Source organism: Podarcis raffonei, chromosome 13, assembly GCF_027172205.1.
Source record: "Podarcis raffonei isolate rPodRaf1 chromosome 13, rPodRaf1.pri, whole genome shotgun sequence".
NCBI classification, from domain to species: Eukaryota; Metazoa; Chordata; class Lepidosauria; order Squamata; family Lacertidae; genus Podarcis; species Podarcis raffonei.
In genome coordinates, this window is record NC_070614.1 from 32,516,260 (window position 1) to 32,537,500 (window position 21,241).

The following is a 21,241-nucleotide window of genomic DNA, read 5'->3' on the forward strand; positions in this document are numbered from 1 at the left end:
GGGACCGAGCAACAGGAGCTCACCCCATCGGGGAATTCGAACTGCCGACCTTCTGATTGGCAAGTCCCAGGCTCTGTGGTTTAACCCACAGTGCCACCCGTGTCCCTGTTTGTTCCTGAAGATGCTGCAAAAAACACCTTCAGGTCTGGTTGGAAAGGAGTTGGCAAGTCCTGTTCCCTCCCCTCATAATCTAGATTGTGATGTGAAACACTGCAGCCGCTTTTTCTTCAGATGAAAAGTGTATAAGCACAAGTTTTGGATATGCATATGTGAATAATGTAGTTTGTATTTTGTCTCTTAATGACTTCAACAGGAAGTCACAAATAAACACTTTTTAAAAAAGTTTAAAGTTCCTGATGTGTTTTAATGAGATTTAAAGTTGATCCTGAACTACCAAAAGGTATAGATTTAGTTGCTTGGATTCCCTCAGCATCTGTAATAGGAGCATAGCCCCGAAAGCAGGCACACGTTTCCTGATTCTGGTAACCTGATATATACAAGTAAGGGTTCTTTGATGAGAATTATGGGAGGTGGGGGAAAGGCCCATTAATTTGTAGGAATCCATCAGCTATGAAGCAAGAGGAGCCTCAAGCACATATGAAGTTCTGGTTCATAGCCTGCATTTAAGTACTTTACCAAGTCTATGGCAACACAGCACATTTCTGGTGTTTCTCTGAACCTTTTACCTAATAAAGACATTGCTGTTCCCAGGATTACAGCACAGAAGGAAGCAAAAAATTATACATTCCGTGAGAGCCAAGTCTCTTGTTCCTCTTCAGGCTGTTCTGATCTGAAATAAAAGCAACATTGCCAGCAAAAATAAATATGTGTCAATAACATGAAATGGCTTTCTGTAACATTCATGCAAATGCAAAAAGAGCCCACATGATTCAAAATTAAGGAAGAGCACATTTAACCTGTTTTGTATAACTGTAACTACCACAGCTACCTGCCTTTCTACCAGGCTGTTTCAGAGGGATCAAAAATTTCTGGGACTGACATTTCACTGAGGATGAACTGTTATAAGAAAGGTGGGGAAAGCTTTTTTTATATAAAATCATCACCATCATCTCAATCATCTCCATCTTTTAAGAATATAGTACCTCGGGTTAAGAACTTAATTCGTTCCAGAGGTCCGTTCTTAACCTGAAACTGTTCTTAACCTGAGGTACCACTTTAGCTAATGGGGCCTCCTGCTGCCACCGTGCCACCGCCACACGATTTCTGTTGCGTGTGTAGGTCCCCAGGCCACCCCTCAAATAACTTCACACATAACACGTAATTTTAGTTTTGGTTTTTGGGCACTATGTTGGCCACAACTTTATTAAAATACAAAATCAGTGAGTGGTTGTTTAGACATTGGTTATTACTATCTGTCCCCCCGCCTGGGACAGAACTGACATCCCGAGGTCCGATTGGTAGCCAGTAGAAGGGAAAGTCAAACTTGGGGGTCATTTGAGCTGAGCGTCGGACCCACGCCGCTCACCCCAGCAGCTTCCCGAAAGCTTGCCGGCCCTGGTCCCATGACAGGGATTGGGCGGCCCTGATCCCATGACAGGGATTGGACAAAATCGTGGCAAGCCCCAGGATTCCTTTAACGGAATTCCCTTCAGCGCAATAGGAGGGGCAGGCACAGCCTCTCCTGACCCCTCCACCACCAGCATATTATAACCAATGCCTAACCGCAACCTTACAAGTTGCTGAGTAGTAGGCAAAAACCAAATGGCACAGCCAATCACCAAATGGCAAAATTCCTACTAGGCCCCTGCGCCAAGGCAGACGACCCCATGACAGGCAAAGCAAGGTCAACCGGAAAAGAGGGCGGGCGGGCGGGTGATCCGATGCACTCTGCAAAGAGAAAGAGAAACCAGAGTCCACCAATATTTAAAGACTATGGTCCCACCCACCCAATTTGCAACATACAATTTGCCCCAGCAACCCGGTTATCCAATCACAATGCCAGGCAACAACTATTAACCTGCCTGGCAATAAGAGGCCTGGCCCGGTGGCCCACACCGCAACACGTGCTCTCATTTATTGGAGAACATGCTTTCTCATACTGATGCAAAATTCTTAACCAGAGGTACTATTTCTGGGTTAGCAGAGTCTGTAACCTGAAGCGTATGTAACCTGAACCTATGTAACCTGAGGTACCACTGTATAAGCAAAAATAAGACAAACACAACCTATTTTACAAACAAGAGGTCACTGACACAAATAGTGCAACAAGGCTGGTGTACACTTCTGATTACCGTACTCTGCACCCAGTGCACTCCCACAGATGGTGTGAAAAGCCATGTACATGAAACATTAACCACAATATAGATCTACCCTGAACTTCCTTATGAAAAGCTGCATTTTGATGTTTTTTTCCCTCAGACCAGCTTCAAACTGAAATGAGAAAAAGAATGACATAGCTGCACTTTAAGGCAATGATGCGTATACAACCAGAGTATGTAACCATAACCACATTTAACAATTTTCCCAGTAGAATTATAATACTTGTCAAGTGCTAAAAATGTACCTTGCATTTTTTATGCAGGGTGTTCTTATTGATACCATGGTTTTTTGAGTCCCAGAAACTACCAGGAGGGCAAAAGTTCAATCAGTGACACAATTTAATATCCAAGGGTGTGTGAACTAATTTGCATATAATGGGAGGGAGACAAAGAAACAGGTCATAATCCAAAAATATTTCATGAACTGCTCACTGCCCACCCCACTTTTAAACTTTTAATATATCACCCATTTTCATATTACTTGGAAAGAGAAAAGCAACAAAGGAAATGTACCTTTTCTTGAGCATTAGAAGTAATCCCAAAGTTCAGTCCCCAGCTACTGAAATGAGAATTGCATTTGACACGCAGGTTGTTGTGGCACAAATGAAAGTGAGAGTAGAGAGATCATAATGTGCAACATGACTTGAACATTGACCAGGAAAACTTAATGATTAATCATATTAATCATCCAGCTATTGTACAAATATTGTACAAAGGTATTGTACAGATACCTTTGTTTGCAAGAACTCCCTCTTGACACACATGAAACTGGTTTGTAACTGAGAAAATATGCTAGCAAAAACCACCTGTCATTCTGTTGGGTAGCTTGTGAACAGAGAGCTTTCTGGGCCTGTGTGCACATTGGCAAATTGCAGACACTGTTGCAGCAGTTCAACTTTCATCAGTTCCAGCCAGTATGGATGATGATGATGATGAGAGTAGTTCAGGTCAGGAACAGTTAGAAGAACACGCGTTAGTTACCTAAGGGGTCCCTTTTTCTAAGTGTCAGGGAACTGCCATCTGAGACGCAGGAGGTGAAAGGGCTCACGGAGGGTGAGAGAGACCATTCAGCTGAGGAGGGGACCAGCACGGGGAGAAGTGGAGTTCCAAGGGAAAGTGAGTCGGAGGGAGGGCTCAGAGACACTTCAAGCGAGAACAGTGGGGAGGTTTCAGGACCTCCTATAGGGACACCCACTCCTCGCCGGAAACTGTCACGCCGAGAGTCCAGAAGACGCGTTTCCGTTAAGGAGCTTTTATGCTGGAAGAAGTTCCGTAAACGCCCACTGTCCGATTCAACGAGCGACTGATGGAGCCATGCTTAAGGAGCTCCGTCACAGACAGAGGTTTGCGGACAGTCCCTGAAAGCAGCTTGTGCAGAGAGGCATCATGAGCAACCCAGCCGGAGCCAGGGGAGCAGGAGGAGCTGGAGAGGGTCCAAGCCTGGAAGAAAGGTACAGGGTGTTGGAAGTCCAGCTAGCACTGCAAACGGCGAGGCTAGAAGAAAGGAGGGCACAGGATGCAGAAAAGGCAAAAGGCGCTACACTAGCAAGAAAGATGCCAGGATTGGTGCAGAAGTTTGGGGGGGACCCCAGGAACTACCAAGGCTTTAGGACAGAGATGCAGTATGCTCTCGAACTGCAGTTTAACGACTTTCCCGACGAGGCATCGCGAGTGGCGTTTGTGATTGGCCATCTTGAAGGGGGGGCGAGAGACTGGGTTAGACCCCTGATGGCAGGGAATAGTGAAATGCTGAAGGACACGAGGAAGTTTTTTCGCGCCATGGATTTGATGTTTTCCAGCGAGATTGAACAGGGACTGGTGCGCAGACAATTGATGGCTTGCAAACAGGGGAGCCGATCGGTTCATGAGTACTGGACTGAGTTTACAATGTTGATACATAAATTGGGATGGGACCTATCGGCGGAACCCATTCAAATGCTCTTTGAAGAGGGGCTTTCTTCGGCGGTGAAAGACGAACTTTCCCGGGCGCCCAGGGCGGAGTCTATGGACCAGCTGACCAAATCAGCGCTGACCATTGGAGCGCGCCAGGAGGCAAGAGCCTTGGAGAAGCGGGAGGGGAAAGGAGAGCGTTGGAGGGATTTCCGCATTCCAGAGATTCCAGAGCCAAGTTTCCCGCCAGGAGAGCCGATGGAAGTTGGAACAGCGCGCGCGCGCGCAGTTTCAAATCCCAGTGAAGGGAGGAAGAAGGAGGGAAAGAGCGCCAAGAAATGTTATCTCTGCCAGCAGCCAGGTCACTTTGCCAGAGTCTGCCCGCAAAGAAAGGAATGGCAAGGGATGGCGGGAGCTGTTGGGGGGAAGGAGGAGGGAGTCCAGGAGCCAGTAAAAGCCAACGCCTGGCTGCCACCGTCAGGGCACTGCAGCCAGGCCAAGGAGCAGTAAAAGTGCCCACTCCGGAACCTCCAAGACCAGCCCTAGTAATAGAGGTGTTGCTAGAGCTGGCAAACGGATACCCACTAAAGACAAAGGCGCTGTTGGACTCAGGCAGCTCCTGTAATTTTATGAGTAAGGAGTTTGCAGCTGAACACCAGATACAGACACTCCCTTTAAGCAACCCCCTGCAGGTGACCACGATCGATGGGAGGGAGCTGTTGGGAGGAGAAGTTAGCCTACAGACCGTCCCAATGGTTATGAGGGTGGGCCAGGCACACCGAAAGGATAGCGTTCAATGTGGCCACCCTGGGAGGGGCTCCCGTCATTTTGGGAATGAGCTGGCTAGCGTTGCATGACCCGCTAGTGGGCTGGCATCAGAGAGTGGTCTCCTTTGGGTCAGCACATTGCCTGGAACACTGCAGAGAGGGAAAGGTGCCAGAAGGGGCAAAGGCCTTTCTAGCAGGGACGGAAGTGGCGGACAAAGGGAAGGTGCCCAAACAATACGCTGACCTGAGCAAGGTCTTCAGCGAAAGGGAAGCAGATAAACTACCACCGCATAGAGACTTTGACTGCCAAATTAACCTGGTCCCTGGGGCCCAGCTCCCCGTGGGCAAGCTGTACGCCATGTCAGACAGGGAAATGCAGGAGTTAAGGGAGTTTATTGATAAAAACCTGAAGAGGGGCTTCATCAGAGAGTCCAGAGCGGTGGGGGGGAGCCCAGTGTTTTTTGTGGACAAAAAAAAACACGGATAAACCCAGGCTTGTAGTGGACTACCGGCGGCTAAATGCCGTGTCAGAACCAGTGACTTTCCCCATGCCCAGGATTGATGACATTTTGACCAGGGTGAGGAAGGGAAAGATATTCACGAAAGTGGACCTGAGAGGGGCATACAACCTGATACGAATAAAGAAAGGGGATGAATGGAAAACCACCATGTTCACCCCTTTGGGGGCTTTTGAATATTTAGTTATGCCATTCGGATTGCAATCAGGCTCCGCCTGTTTTCAATCGCTCATGAACCATGTCCTGGGACCTTTGCTCTACAAAAATTGCGTGGCCTTCCTCGATGACGTGCTGATATATTCAGAGAATGAGGAGCAGCATGTAAAGGATGTCAGGGAAGTGCTGAGCCAGCTGCAAGCAAACCAGCTGTGGGTGAAATTGGAGAAGTGTCAGTTTCACACCAAGGAGGTGGAATTCCTGGGGTACCGCTTATCAGACAAGGGATTAGCCATGGATCCAGGCAAGGTCCAGGCGGTGCTGGAATGGAAGACACCGAAAACGAAAAAGGATGTGCAAAGGTTCTTAGGGTTTGGGAACTTTTACCGTAAATTCATCAAGAACTTTGCCCACTTAACGGCTCCCATCACGGACTGTCTAAGCAGCAAGAAGAAATTCGTTTGGACGGCGGAGGCGGAGCAAGCATTTGAGGAATTGAAAAGGGCATTCGCTTCGGAAGAACAGCTCCTGCATGTGGATTTACAAAAACCCATGAGAGTGGAAACTGATGCCTCAGACCGGGCGGTGGGGGCGGTGCTGCTTCAGCCAGGGAGCAATAAGTCGGAATGGAGACCGTGTGCCTTCTTTTCGCGTAAGCTGAACAAATCCGAGAGGAACTACACCGTATATGACCGAGAACTACTCGCCATTCACGAAGCGTTCCGGAGATGGAGACACTTACTAATTGGCGCACAGCATAAGGTGCAAGTGTGTACGGACCACAAGAATTGGGAGTATTGGAGAACGGCACGAGTGCTCAACCAACGACAAGTGAGATGGGCCCAGGAGTTCTCCAAATTCCATTTTGAAATCTGCTATGTGCCAGGTCCAGAAAACATCAGAGCGGACGCTCTCTCTCGCAAACCTGAATATTTGGAGGGGGAGGGAGCGCCTGAAGAGAGACATATTATCCCAGAGGACCACTGGGTGTGTGGGGCGGCCTGGGTGGGGCAAAGAGAACTGGTAGAGGGAACGGTAAATGATGAATACGCCCAGGATAAGCTCAGAGGTTTAAGGAGAGAGGGAGAAGACCCCGGAGGTTTTGAAGAAAGAAACGGGGCATTGTATTACAAAGGGGCACTATATATACCCGAAGGGGAATTGAGGGGGAGAGTACTCAAACAGCTGCACGACAATCCCACAGCGGGGCATTTTGGGCAACACAAGACCATGTGGTTGGTGACCAGGGAGTTTTGGTGGCCCAAGGTGAGGGAGGATGTACGGGAGTATGTGAGGAGGTGTGACCAATGCCAGAGAGCCAAAGGAGAAAGGCGGGCGCCAGCGGGGTTATTAGAACCGTTACCCACACCAGAACAACCGTGGGAGGCGGTATCGATAGATTTTATGACTGATCTGCCTAAATCCCAGGGGAAAACCGCCATACTAGTCGTAGTAGACCTGTTAACTAAGATGGGTCACTTTGTAGCTTGCTCACATGCAGTCACGGCGGAAGAGACAGCGAAATTGTTTGTAGAACATATTTTTAGGGTGCATGGCGCCCCCTTGAGCGTGGTCTCCGACAGAGGGAAACAGTTCACGTCCAGATTCTGGAGGAAACTTATGAGCTTGTTGCACGTAGAGGTCAACTTTTCGACTGCCAGGCACGCTGAACATTTTGTAGAAGAAATGGAAGCGATCCATCGTCAACTCCAACTCAACTTAGAAAGGGCCAAAGAAGAATATAAGAGGCAGGCAGACAAGAGCAGAAGGGAAGGTGAAACCATTAGGGTGGGGAGTCAGGTCTGGCTATCAACCCAAGGGTTGCCGTTCAAGGGGGGTTGCAAGAAATTGAGACCCAAAAGATTGGGACCATTTGAGGTCATCCAACAGGTCAACCCAGTGGCTTTCAGACTCCGGTTACCGAACCACATGAAACTGCACCCAGTATTCCACAGGTCATTACTGTCACCATATAGGGGGGAAGGTGAAGGGGTATCCACACGGGGGCCAGCCATAGAAGAAAGGGAAAGCAGCAACCATGTGGCGGAAATCATCGACTCCAGGTGGAAGGGTAATCAGGTGGAGTATTTGGTCGCGTGGGAAGGGGAACCGGAGTCGGAAAACACCTGGGTGACGGCAGAGGAGGTCCGTGACGAGATCTTGATCGAAACGTTCCACCAAAGGTTCCCCAGGAAACCTCAGCCAGTAGCGAGGTTCCGGAGGGAGTACTTTGGCACCACCGACGATGAGGAGGAACTGGAAGGATTCAGGGAATCGGAGTTGGAAGGAGGAACAGACTCCGATGAGGAGGAGTACTTGGAAACCGGAAACAGCAAGAGGTGGAGGGAAGTGTTCGAAACTTCGGAAGATGAGGGAGGTTCCTTCAGGGGTTTTGCTCCCTCGCCTCCCGCAGAGGAGGGGAGGGAAGGGGGTGAAGGGGGCCCTGGAGGGGAGGTGGATGTCAGGGAACTGCCATCTGAGACGCAGGAGGTGAAAGGGCTCACGGAGGGTGAGAGAGACCATTCAGCTGAGGAGGGGACCAGCAGGGGGAGAAGTGGAGTTCCAAGGGAAAGTGAGTCGGAGGGAGGGCTCAGAGACACTTCAAGCGAGAACAGTGGGGAGGTTTCAGGACCTCCTGTAGGGACACCCACTCCTCGCCGGAAACTGTCACGCCGAGAGTCCAGAAGACGCGTTTCCGTTAAGGAGCTTTTATGCTGGAAGAAGTTCCGTAAACGCCCACTGTCCGATTCAACGAGCGACTGATGGAGCCATGCTTAAGGAGCTCCGTCACAGACAGAGGTTTGTGGACTTAGCCAAACTCTGAGGGACTAGGATTTTACGCACAAGCAGCTCACCATCCCATCACACTAAGGATTAGAACTGCCCCCCAACTCTCCAGATATGTTGTCCTCATGTCAAATTGTACTCAGTAGTTTATCAAGTACATTGGGACATTTTTTAAAACTTGATTTTTAGTTGATTAGGAGTAATATTATATGGAGGGCTGGAAAAAGAAATTTAACTTGCCATTTTCTCACTGCAACACTACAAATATAGAAGGCACTGTTACTCCAAGGCTCTCTTCAAACTTCCTCACCTGCCAGGAAAACACTGCTTCTGTGCCACAATAGGAAAATAGAAGGTGGGAAATTTAACTGGCCACCTTATGATGAAATGGGAGGTTGGGTCATTGTGCCTAAACTGCTACCTATCCTAAAACTTTTACCTCAGAGTGCCACTATACCCGAATGGGTGAGTTCTGCATTATACCAAACCCCAAAAGTGATTCCTGTAATTGTGGGGTGAGAATGGGGGGGGAGCTTGTCAGTAAACAGTGCAAGCAAATGTGTGTCTACCCACACACTTCCCACACTATTTTGGTCATTGCTGCTGGAGAGGCGTGTGTGGCAAATCTGTCATTGCCCTATTGCGATAAACAAAGGCAGGAAACTATTGGATCGTTCGATGGCTCGTAGAATGGCACTGAATGGTCGGGTTATCGAGCACCCCACCATTAAGTTCAGCAAGGTGTCCCTCTACTGTGAAGATGGCGTGCATCTTTCCAATGCAGGAAATGATGTTTGGCTGGGTGATATAATTGATGGCATTAGGAATTTGTTGCAGGTATGAGGGTATTGGCCGCAAGCCTTTTGACTCGAGTGGCAGTTAGGCATTGGAATATTTCTGAAGAAGAGAAGAGGAGAAAAAGAGAAGAGGAGGAAAAAAGAGCCACTCTTACAGAGTTGCTAAATTCCTTTCCCATCGTTGACAGTCATCCAAGGACTGTGAGTGGAAATTCCAATAGTGCTACTGTAGTGAGGAGGTATTTAACAAAGAATGGGGAAAGTTTATAATTTATTTGAAAAGCTATTGTAAACAACTACATACATTGGTAGGAGTGACAGAAAACTTGTAATAACATTCTGAACTATGGATTGACAAAGGATTTATAAAAATAGAGTTATGATAGAGTTGCAGAGGGAGAAATCATTACATTAAGATCCACAATGGGGAGAGGGAAGTCAGAAGGGATTGTATGTTTTTGTTTTTAATTCATTTGTTTATGTAAAATAGAAAATACAAAAATAAAAATTATTTTAAAAAGTGCTACTGTAGAAATGGGATTTTGACTCTCCTCTCTTTGATCAAACACTCCAGTGTCATATTCCAAACTCCCCCAAATGTTCATTTAATTTTAGTGCATAGTAATGGGAAATAATAATGGGAAAATAAATGATATCACCATTTACCTTCCTATTTATCTACTTGCACTTTGATGTGGTACGAATGGGAACTTTCTTCCTGATACAAACATCAGCTCCAAAGGAGTGTTTGGGAAGAGAACAATGAGAGGAGCTGCTCACCACAGTACAAATCCTGACTGGAGTCCCCATTTATTGGAATTTTGCAATTTCAAAACAGTATGCTATATTATGTTCAACAATATCATGAGTTGTCTGGACAAAATATACACTGTCTTTAATGGATTCCTGGCACAGGAAATGGACTGAAAATTATAAACTAGTCAAATGCTACACAAACTTTCATATTTGTATGCAATTTAGTGGGTTGTTTTCTCATTCCTACAGGTACTCTTACCAAACTAAACATATTTCTGGAAACCTCACCCAGTGATGAAGCAGATGAAGTTTTGGTTAAGTGTCAAATACCACCAGTCTCTCCTTTTACCAGAATTATTCTCTGTGAAGACGGGGTAGAAATCAAAAGTCAGAAGCAAAAGGATGCAATATTTTTATATAAATTCTCTTATAAAATTTCAGGAGCAAGTACAAGACAGCTTTCTTGCATTACCAGAACAAGGATAAAAACAACCAGGTGAATAATTCCTCTCTAAGTGATGCCAGGAACCTTGATGTTTCAGGTAAGAAAACTACAAATGAAATAGTTTTTATAGAAAACTGGTAATTTTCTTGGTGAATGAAGAATGGAAATTTTCTGTTGTGATACATTAATGCTACCCAAAATGCTTTGAGTTTATTTCCTCCAGGCTTCAACTACTTTGATTGCTGCTGATTCCTCCTCCTCATTTCTGTATTGTTTGGGGTTTTTTTAGAAAGGGGGACTTGGAGAACAGACTCCAATGAAGATTTCAGGATACGTGCAGGTAATTATGCTAATTATGCACTCTCCTGTCAAACTGAGCCATGGCAACCCTAGCTCCTTATTAGAAGGAATGACTGTAACAAGTGGAAAGCCACAGCGAAGTATCTAAGGTAAGCCTCGCCGCTAACATTAGGCTTATAGTGCTGTTTAGGGACTGTGAGTAGGAAAATTACACCTTTGTATTTCTCAACCCACAGAATGCTTAGGTTCAGGGGCAACAGCCCCTCCCCACTTCTGTTTATGTGGGAACAGTTTCTGCTAGTCATCCCACCATAATTCTCCCTACAGGATACTTTAAAGTGTTAGGGGCTCAAGAGGCTTTGACAGCCTCATGGTCCTGGAAGCCAATAAATAGTCTCAGTTCTCATTTCATGTTTTATTAAAAATATACCCACTTCTGCATACCTGGGAAGTCCCAGAGTTCACTGAAGCCACTACTTTAAATGTGGATGGCCCTATTTCACTTTCAAAATGTGTAGTTTGAAGTTCAAATACAAAACAATGACAATGATAATACTTTAACAAGCCGAGTAGGAAATGAGTCCATTCTTAACCTCAAATAAAGTGGCTCTGGTAATACATATACCCTTCCAACAAGTCCACAGGTCACATACACGTTAGAGCTGCCCATTGTAAATCTTACATAAACTTGATTTCACCAGCAACCTAAATTAGTCAGCAACTAATCATCTAAAGTAGCAGAAGTTCTATCCACACGTTACTTCCACATTCTGATCTGTACTGTAGGCCTGCATTGTAAAGCGTGTTCTCACTAAAGGAGAGCATGTGTTGCGGATGGGGACGGTCAAAGCACCCTTGTGGTAAATAGGCAGGTGGAGATTAAGGAGCCTAACGCTGGTGGGTGTTTGGTGTTGCTGGGGTAAACTTGATGTTGCAAAATTAGGGGTGGGATCAGAGGATATTTAAGCAGGGTCCACAGCAGGCTACTTTCTCTTTTGCTGTGGACATCGGATCTGATCGGACACAGTAAAGGACTGGTTGTATTTAAAACTTTCTTTCTCCTTTTCTTCCTTTGATTTATTTATTCGGTTTTCTCATTAGTTTATTTTATTCCCCTATCAAGTTCTCCTCGGTCCTTGAGCCCTGAGGGCTCCGGGGGTGACCGGGGGTGGGTGCGACTCCCGGCCCGTTGCAGCCCTGGGGTTTTCGCGGCCTGGGGAAATGTTTAATTTAATTTATTAAATTATACATTCTTTTAACTAAATTATTTTAAATACCTCTCCCCCCCCCAGTGCGTTCACTTACCGGGAAGGGGTCACCCCGGTCCTTCTTCCCGGCCCGGGCCTTCACCGTGCCTCCGGCGTGCCCCAGCACGTTCCGGGGCGCCCCACGTGATCGGCGCAGGCCGTTCTGCGGGAGGCGCCGTATGGACGCCTCCGCAGCGGCCTGCGTACAGGTGCGGGCTCATTTGGGCCTTCCCGGCGTCTGGGAGGGTTTGGGTCGGCCGGAGCGGCCGCGGCGGCTTGGGGGGAGGCTTCCTGGCCGTTGGAGGGCCCAGCGATCCTTTCCCCGCCTTGCGGGCGGTGGTTTTGGCGCGCTAGGGCGCGCGCTGCAGGGCTGAGGCGGCAACGGGAGGGAGGCGCTCCATGAGCGCTGCGGCGCAGCGGATCGCGCTCAGCCCGCCTGGGGCCTGCTTTGGCCTGGTTTGGGGCCTGGGATGAGGCCTTTGGAGGAGGGCGGGCAGAGAGCCCTCCATGTTAGGCAGTTTTGGCGGGAGCGCCATTTTCTGCCTTCATTCACTGTGTGCTGGCCTCTAGTGGTCGTTCATAGCAAGTGCAGCCTTGTTAACGAGCCTTGGTTGCAGGTTGCGCCACCTGGTGGTGGTCTGCATGTTTGCAGCCAATTGAAATTGTTTGTATTAATTCACTATTTACCGGTAGTCTGTTGCTTGATTGTAACTCTGCTTATTGGTTGCTAGCGTTAATTTGTTTAATTTCTGTTTCCACCGGTAGTAGGTATGGCTCCAAAAAAGAAGACGGCAAAGAGGCCTGTTTCCATGTCCTCGGCAAAGCGGCCTATAAGAGGCCCATCTCAAGCCTTGCACTCTCCTGAGCCAAACCTGTCGCTGAGTCGCCTCCAATCCATGGTCACTGGCTTGGCTGGTGACCCTGCTGCACTGGCCCGGGTTGAAGCCGAAATGGACGGCCTGTTGCACTGATGTTCAACTCCGTCGACTTCTACTGCAAGGCCAGCCCCTCTTGCTTGCGCAGCCTCTCCGGCGTCGTCATCTAGTGAAGAAGAGAGAGTGATTGTAGCAGCCGGGGGTTCTTCACCTAACACCTTGGCCCAGACCCCGGGCTTACCTGTGTCTCCGGTGGCCACGCAAAGGGGTCGGGGTGGTGCCAGGGGTACGGCCAGGAGAAGGGCGTCTGCTCGGATTAGAGCAGCGCAGGCAGCAGGCGCACCGTCCCCTGCGGCTGTGCGGTCGGTTCCTGGTCATTCACAGGTTGTTTCTTTTCAGTCTGTTCCGGGTACTGTTCAGCAAGGTGATGTTTCTGAGTCTTCAGTAGAGGACAGCCTTCTTCCACCCCCAAAAACTTCTTCGGGTGGACACCGTCGCCGCAAAAAGAGCTCCAAGAGGCGTGCTAAGAGAAGTCGGAGGGACACTTCATCCTCTTCCTCAGGTACTTCATCCTCTAGCTCAAGCAGCGACGAGGAAGCTTCGCTTAAGCTTTATTGGGGCTTTGGGGAGACGACAGGGCTCCCAAAGTGGGCTTGGGAACGTAGGGCAAACTCCCACAGGGCAAAGTACGGGGCAGTGCAGGATTGTCGAGATGGGGTTTTGGTACCCGATGTGAAGGTTGCCACTAATTCGGCCAAGGACCTTATACCCGGTGCCCATCTAGCTACCAAGCTGCGGTCCAGGATCTTGGACGGCCGTTATATTGACATTTTCAGCCTGGCCCCTCCTCTGGAGGGTCAGGACCCACAGGACAAGGGCTCTGCTTCTAAAAAGCGGGCGGTATTAGCAAAGGCTGACAGGACATTCGAACGGTGGCTGGATAGCTTCCAAGTTTTTGCTGGAGTAGTGTCCACAGCTTATCCTAGGAGATCTTTGCATTTATGGGTGTATTTATCGATTGTCCGTTCGGCCTTCACGATGGCTGGAGAATCTGCTGCGTTATCGTATGATGAGAATTTTAGGCGCAGGGCAGCTAAGATCCCCACGGCCCGCTGGGACCGGAAGGATTTAGACGTATGGACTGCTTATGTGGTGCCGCGTATTGACAAGAAGGCTGCAGAACAGCAGAAGCCTAAGGCTGTCCTTACAAGGGTGGGTCACAAATTGTTTTGCTGGGATTTTAACAAGGGTACCTGCTTGCAACAATTTTGCAGGTACTCACACGCTTGTGAGAAGTGCTCTGGGAACCATCCGGCATCAGCTTGTGCAGGGGGCCGTCGTTCCTTTCGGAAAGGGGGGGCTCCCAGCAGCCCCCCAAAGCTGCTTCCCCGGCCCCAGCTGCAGGAGCAGCAAAGTAGTACCTTGTCCTCTTTGGTCTATACTCCGGTACGGCTACAGCCGCTGTTGTCTTTATTGCAGTCTTACCCGGACAAGAAGTCTGCGTCTTATTTGCAGGATGGTTTTTCTTTGGGTTTCAGGATTCCGGTGATTTCTACCCCGGTGGCTAGGAACCCTGCTAACCAGAAGTCGGTTAAGGACATGCCAGAAGTGGCACGCAAGAAAATCGGGAAGGAGTTGGCTTTATGTCGTATGGCCGGCCCCTTTGCCCGTCCCCCATTTCCCAATTTGCATATTTCACCATTGGGTATAGTTCCTAAAAAGGCCCCGGGGGAATTCCGCCTAATTCATAATCTTTCACACCCTAAAGGCACATCAGTCAATGATGTCATTCCCCCGGAGCTTTGTACGGTGAGGTATGCTTCCCTTGATCAGGCGATCAAGATGATTCGGAAATTTGGGTCGGGTGCCCTATTGGCAAAATGTGACATCGAATCCGCTTTTCGGCTGCTTCCTATTCACCCCGATGACTTTTGGTTACTGGGCTTCCAGTTCGATGGGAGTTTTTACTTTGACAAGGCCATGCCCATGGGTTGTTCGGTAGCCTGTGCGGCTTTTGAATGTTTTAGTTCATTTCTGGATTGGGCTTTGCGCAAAAGAACTGGTTTGGGCGGTGTCACGCATTATTTGGATGATTTTTTATTGGCCTCAGCTAGTGACACAGGGCACTGCGTTGTGTTACTGCAGGCCTTTGCTAACTTGGCGGAAGAGCTGGGCGTGCCGTTAGGTGCAGAGAAGACAGAGGGTCCTTCTACGCAACTGACTTACCTAGGCATCTTATTAGATACCGTGGCCCAGACGTCCAGGTTGCCGGAGGATAAGATACGTGCGCTCAAGGGAGTCATTGAAGAATTGCTGCCCTTGAAGAAGGTTACCCTGCGACAGCTACAGTCGTTGCTGGGTCACCTGAATTTTGCCTGTAGGGTGGTTGCCCCGGGGCGACCATTTTGTTCACGGCTGGCCAGACTCATGTCAGGTTTAAGAGCCCCGCAGCATAGGGTGCGCCTTTCAGCCCAGGTGAGAGCTGACCTTCGTATTTGGTTGGAATTCCTGGAGGAATTCAATGGGGTGTCTTTGTGGCAGGACACTTTGAACCTCCACACTGATTTTCAGGTGCACTCTGATGCTGCGGGGTCTTTGGGGTTTGGCCTGTATTGGGATGGTAGGTGGTGTGCACAACACTGGCCACCAGCTTGGCGTGGGGAAGCTATAACTCGTGACCTAACTTTTCTGGAGTTTTTTCCCATTGTAGTGGCCGTGCACTTGTGGGTCGAGCATTTCAGGGACCGGCGAGTTTGTTTTTGGTCCGATAACCTGGCGGTGGTGAACGTGCTAGCCAAGCAGTCTTCACGATCCCCTAGGGTATCAGCCCTGTTGCGGGCCTTTGTGTTACATTGCTTGCGTTTTAACATTGTATTTTCTGCTAGTTTTGTGCCTGGTGTGTCTAACAAGATTGCTGATGCTCTGTCCCGTTTTCAGATGGAGCGGTTCAGGTCCCTGGCGCCAGAGGCTCGAGACCGTCCGGAATTTTTCCCGGATCATCTCTGGAACCTTGGCAGCACTTAGTTTTACAGGGAGTAGCTGCATCTCTTGCCCCCTCCACCTTGAGGTCTTATCAGAAGGCTTGGAATGATTTTTTACAGTTTACCGGGCAGCCGGTGGGGGGGGAGAGTTGCTAACCCCCATTCTTCCACCCAGGTGCTGCAGTATCTGGCACATTTATTTCAGAGGCGTCGGGCTCACAGGACGCTGAGACTGCATTCCGCAGCAATTTCCTTCTTCAGCAAGGCATATTTTAACAAGGATCCTTGTGGAAAATTTGTTGTACGGAAGGCAATTGAAGGCTGGGGGCGGCTTCGTCCCTCCAGACCAGCTTCCAGGTGCCCCATCACATTTCACCTGCTGACTAGGATGCGCAGTAAACTGAGGGGCATCTGTTGGTCCAGGTTTGAGGCTCGGTTGTTTTCCGCAGCCTTTTCATTAGCCTTCTTTGGGGTCCTGAGAGTGGGGGAGGTGGTCCTGGAGCCTAAACGGGATGGAGGTTCTAGGGGTTTGCTGTTGCATGACGTGAGCTTGTCTTCGTCTGAATTGCAAGTCAATGTCAGGAGTTCTAAAACTGACCAATATGGAAAGGGAGCGGTGATCCGTCTCCCGGCAACTGGGGAAGGGGGCCCTTGCCCAGTTAAGGATCTCAAGAAATACTTGGCCTTACGTCCACCAGGGGAGGGCCCTTTGTTTATTCATGAGAATGGGCATCCGTTGGCCCGTCACCAGTTCACCAAGGTGCTGCGGAAGGTTATCGCTGCCTGCGGCCTCACGGGTTCTGAATTTGCTCCTCATTCCTTCCGGATTGGGGCCGCAACGACGGCTGCTCACTGGGGTTTCTCGGTGGAGAGGATCAAGGACTTGGGACGGTGGCGGTCTGATGCGTACAGAGGTTATGTACGAAAATGATGTGATTGCGTGTGCTTACGTTTCTGTTTTTACCCTAGGTCCAGCAGCTATACGCATATGGATTGTGGGGCACAGTATTGTGCACTGGGCTGCTAGCAGAGCTCGACAGTCCGGACTGGGTGATGGCCTTGGCCTCCCGCAGCACGTGAGGGTGTCCTGGATCTCCAGAAGGGGGGATGCTGTGGAATGAGCTTCTACCACTGATGCAGAGGCGTGTGCTCACGGAAGGCCCTCCTACGGCGATTGTGGTGCAGCTGGGGGAAAATGATATCGTTTCCTCTTCCTGTTTCGTTCTCCGTGCTGTTATGTTGGAAGATTTGAGGGAATTGGCGGCCATGGTGCCGGCGACCAAGATAATTTGATCGCAGTTGCTTCAACGGCACAAGTGGCGGGGTAGCCCCTGTTTGGCTGCAACTGAACGGGTTAGAAAGCGGATTAATTCTGCTGTGAGCAAGTTGGTGGTTGATTTGGGTGGCTTTGTGATTCCGCACCCTCTGGTTACGTTCAAAGCCACTGAAGTATTTATGATGGATGGGGTCCATCTGTCATCAGTTGGGAATGATGTTTGGTTAAATTCGGTGGTGGAAAAGTTGAGGGCGTGTTTGAGTCTGTGAGTGGTTGGCGGCGAGCGTAAGGGCTCGAATGGCGGTTAGGCATTGGTTTAAATTGGTTGGTGGAGGGGTATGGATTGGCTGTGCCTGCCCCTCCAATGCTGCTGCTGCAAGGGAATTCCGTTAAAGGAATTCAAGGGCTTACCATCCTTTCGTCCAAACCCCTGGAATCGGGTTTGGGCCGTGTAAGCCTCTAGGAGCATGCGGGGAGAAGCTGAGGGTCTGTGTCGCAGCTCCAGTTATCCCTGAACTTGTTCCTCCACACTGGCTTTCGCTGGAATCCGGGAGCCAGTGCTGTCCCCAAGGTGGGGGGGACAGATAGTCTTAACCAATGCCTAAGCAACCACTCACAATTTGTATGCTAATAAAGTTGTGGCCAAAATTTATGCCAAAAAACCTTAAACAAAAATTATGTGTGTGGTGTGAGTTATTGGGGAGAGGGTGTTTTGGGGGACCTCAGCACACAACTGCCAATTATCACTACATTGAGATACCTTCCAATAACTCTCTGAAACAAAGTACAGTGAATAACGGAACTCAATGAGTTTCTTGGGGATGGGTAGGGAATACCAGTGAATATCACTTGTTATTCTTGCAAAGGATTATTGCATCTGAATCAGGAAGCAGCTTCCTGATTCTTTTTCATACATAAGAAGAAAGGGGGGCCCTTCAGAATACCAGTGTGTGCTTCTCTATGAGTATATGTTTTACCTGCAATGAATTGAGCAGAACAGAAGGTGTGAGGCAGCAGGGTGCCAAATTATGGGTTCACACAGGGTGCTGCCAAAATTTGAAAGATCGAAGTCTGCCCATGGGTCCAAGGAAGGGCTTCTTCCAGAGCAGCCTGTAACTGCCTGCCTCCTTTACAGCTGGTGGGACTGTGCTTCCCAAAACTTTTAAATTTAACAATTCTAAAATTATTATTATTCAAAATACAGTATTCAAATCAATAGAATTTACTATGAGTTTCCTTGTTGAAGAATCTACAACATTTATGCAGTCACTGAAATTTACTTTCCCTATTTATACATGCTTACAAGGAACAACTAGGCTTTGAATCATTTATATTTTTAAAATTATATTTTATTAAGTTTCAACATTTTTAACATATACAGTCAAAACACAGTTTCATATTTTATTTTTGTTTCCCCCCCACCCGCATTTTCCATGGAGTTGTTGTTTCTCTCCTTCCGCTGCACCCTATCTTCTATCTACCAAATCATAACCACAATATGATCTATTATATTTCTAATCTAATCTAACCATTTCATCTTTTGTCTCCCATTCTAATATCAGTTTATACATTTTTGAAATCTGTTTTTCTTTTCTCTCAAGAAAAAATATTTTCAAAATCAGAACTTCATTCTATAAACACATTTTAAATAACTCATTATTTTCATAATATTGAAACCAATCCATTACCCATTCTCAGATTTCTTCAAACTTTTTCAATTTGCATATATTTCCAGAAAAATACAGTATGTCTCTATATCTGCCCCGATTCTTCATCATATTAAGTTTCTTTTGTGTGCTAGTTTCTATAGGGGATAGCCATAAAGGGGTTTCCCTTTCAAGTAGATCTTGGAATCTTGTCCACATTCCATATGCTTTGAATCATTTCTACTTCTTAGATGTGGGAACATGATGGAATTCATTGATGTCATTGTGTCTACTCTGTTTCTCTCATTTTTGGGCACCTGTATTTATACCACTATCCTGGCTAAATGAAAAGGCTTCACTAATTCTGAGCTTTCCAGGGCTAGCTGGATGCTTTCCCATTCTGTACCCACAATCACTCTTCCAAATTCCATGGAAGAATCCTTAGTGGAGAACTATCTAGCTCTGCAGTCACAGATCCTGTGGAGAAGAAGGGATAAAGCTCCCCATCATCAAGTGTTGTATAAGAGTGAAATTTCCTTTTACTGCAGACATCATAAAAAGATAAGCTTCCAGCTGATTTATCTAGGAATATTCCTAATTTTGTAAGCTTTCCATTCACTTTCAGGCGGGTCCATTGCTCTGTCCGAGCCCAGTAATCTTTCCCATCATCACATCCTATGACCCAGTAGCCATTCTCAGGAGACAATTTGATCTCCCCCTTTCTAGAAGCGGTTGCAGAGGCAACTCCCAAGTCCCAGGTTTTCATCTGACCAATCTCCACCTCCCAGTAATGTTTGCCTTCTGAAAATCCACATTCTGCCAGAATGAATGTGCGGGAGTCAAACCGCTCCTCCCAGTCAGAAACCTTAGAAACATTTCCTGTGTTCCAAACGCTTTTGCCATCTTCAGACACTTTTAGCTTTGGGTGAGCTGTCCTGGGGTCCAAGATCACATCAGCTGCAACAAAAAGAAAGGCCTTGATTCAAAGGCTCCTACCTTGGAGAGAGGCAACTAGCTGATCCTCGGGGTCCCTTGCAACTCTAAAATTCTATGAATCTATGATATGATGACTAATACAAATTTCTATCCAAGCTTTCTGCATTGCATGATTCACCCTCTCTCTACAACAATTCTTCTATGTTCCTCAACATATCTCCTTATGCTTTAGCCATCTGCAACATGTTTAATGTGCTAAGCACATTCTTGTCACATTAATGATGGTTATCCTCACTTTTGCATGTGCTTACCTGTCAGTCCATTTCTACATTGATCTACCCTTCCTGTATACCTATTGTATAAACACATGGTCTAAAGTATTTCCCCCTCAAAATGTGCATTTAAAAATGTTTGTGCTTTTCTTGAGCCAAACAGTATTGGATAAGGAAATTAGTCCAGTAGGTATGGATCTGGATTAAAATTCCCATCAGCCCCAAACAGTATGACCAAAGCAAGGGATGATGGGATTTGCAGTCAAGCACCATCTGGCAGCACACAGGTTGAGCTACCCATTACAGGATGACTGGAAGAAGCCCTACTCAACAAACAGCAGTTTGCAGAAGTTGCTGGTTTCTCTCCAATATCCATTCTGTTTGCACATGATTTTGCATCCTCCTCACCTCTGTAGAAGCGGGCATCTGAGAATTCTATGAATAAATGAACATAAAGGTTTCATTGGCAAGAACGTGATGGATACTTCTACTCATTCTACAACCGAATCAATCAATGCCACAGGTTGGATCCAGATTTAACCATGCTTAGAACATACTGTTTGAAATCAGTTGGGGTTAACTTAGTTTCAACTAAATTACATCTTTTTTATTTCAATAGGTCTTTGCTACTGTCAGGGGCTCAGGAGCAGAAGCACAGGGGAGAGAGGAAATGGAGAGCAAAGGGGAAGAATCCGAGGGCAGCATAGGGGAGTATGACAGTGACCCGAGAGATTCCATGAGCTTCTCCAGCGAATCAGAAGATTCCCAGAAGGGGGCGCCGATGGTCAGGGCAAGGGGGGTCCCAGGGGGGACGCACCAGAAACAAGGGGCCAGCGGGGACTCCCAAAGCAGCAGCAGGGGATCAGGACCAGCTTCCCCACCAGAGCGTAGTGGGGGGGAAGAGTCACATGTGTCAGGACCAGCGTCTCCTCCAGCGGGGAGAGAAGATGAGTCAGGGCTGACCGCGCCTCCATCGGAGAGTGGGGGAACGGAGGGGAGGTCAGTTCCAGCTAGCCTCCCCGAAGGGGGAAGCAGTGACAGCAGCAGTGCTACGGTCAGGAGGAAGGTTGCCGGCTGGGCGCGCGCGCCAAGTTCAAATGTACAGGCGCGCGGGACAGCAGGAAACCCGGATTGGGAACCAGGTCCTAAAGCCCGCCGGAGGGAGGGGGAAGACTCAGGGGACTCAGCGTCAGAAGAGTCTAGGAAGGGCGAGACCCCGACAGACAGGCGGAACCAGAGGAGGAGAGAGCAAAGGAAGAGGTGGAGCAAGGCTAGAGTCTTAAACTGGTGTCTGGGGGGAGGAGATTCAGACG

At 48.1% G+C, this 21,241-nt stretch overlaps 1 protein-coding gene across 3 annotated transcripts in view; it reads right to left on the minus strand.

Annotated features, from left to right (window-relative positions):
* Positions 1-21,241, minus strand: part of LOC128401047 (butyrophilin-like protein 9) — a 48,264-nt gene that overhangs the window by 17,692 nt on the left and 9,331 nt on the right. The window contains exons 1-2 of one of the 3 annotated variants that reach the window (XM_053363928.1): positions 2,793-2,894; positions 687-790 (exon numbers count right to left, since the gene is read on the minus strand). The exons of the other annotated variants lie outside the window; for them this stretch is intronic. Of the exons in view, the coding sequence (XP_053219903.1) occupies positions 687-699 (13 nt within the window). The 5' untranslated portion in view covers positions 700-790; positions 2,793-2,894. Of the gene's footprint in view, positions 1-686; positions 791-2,792; positions 2,895-21,241 lie in introns of those variants that run through there. 3 annotated transcript variants of the gene reach the window in all.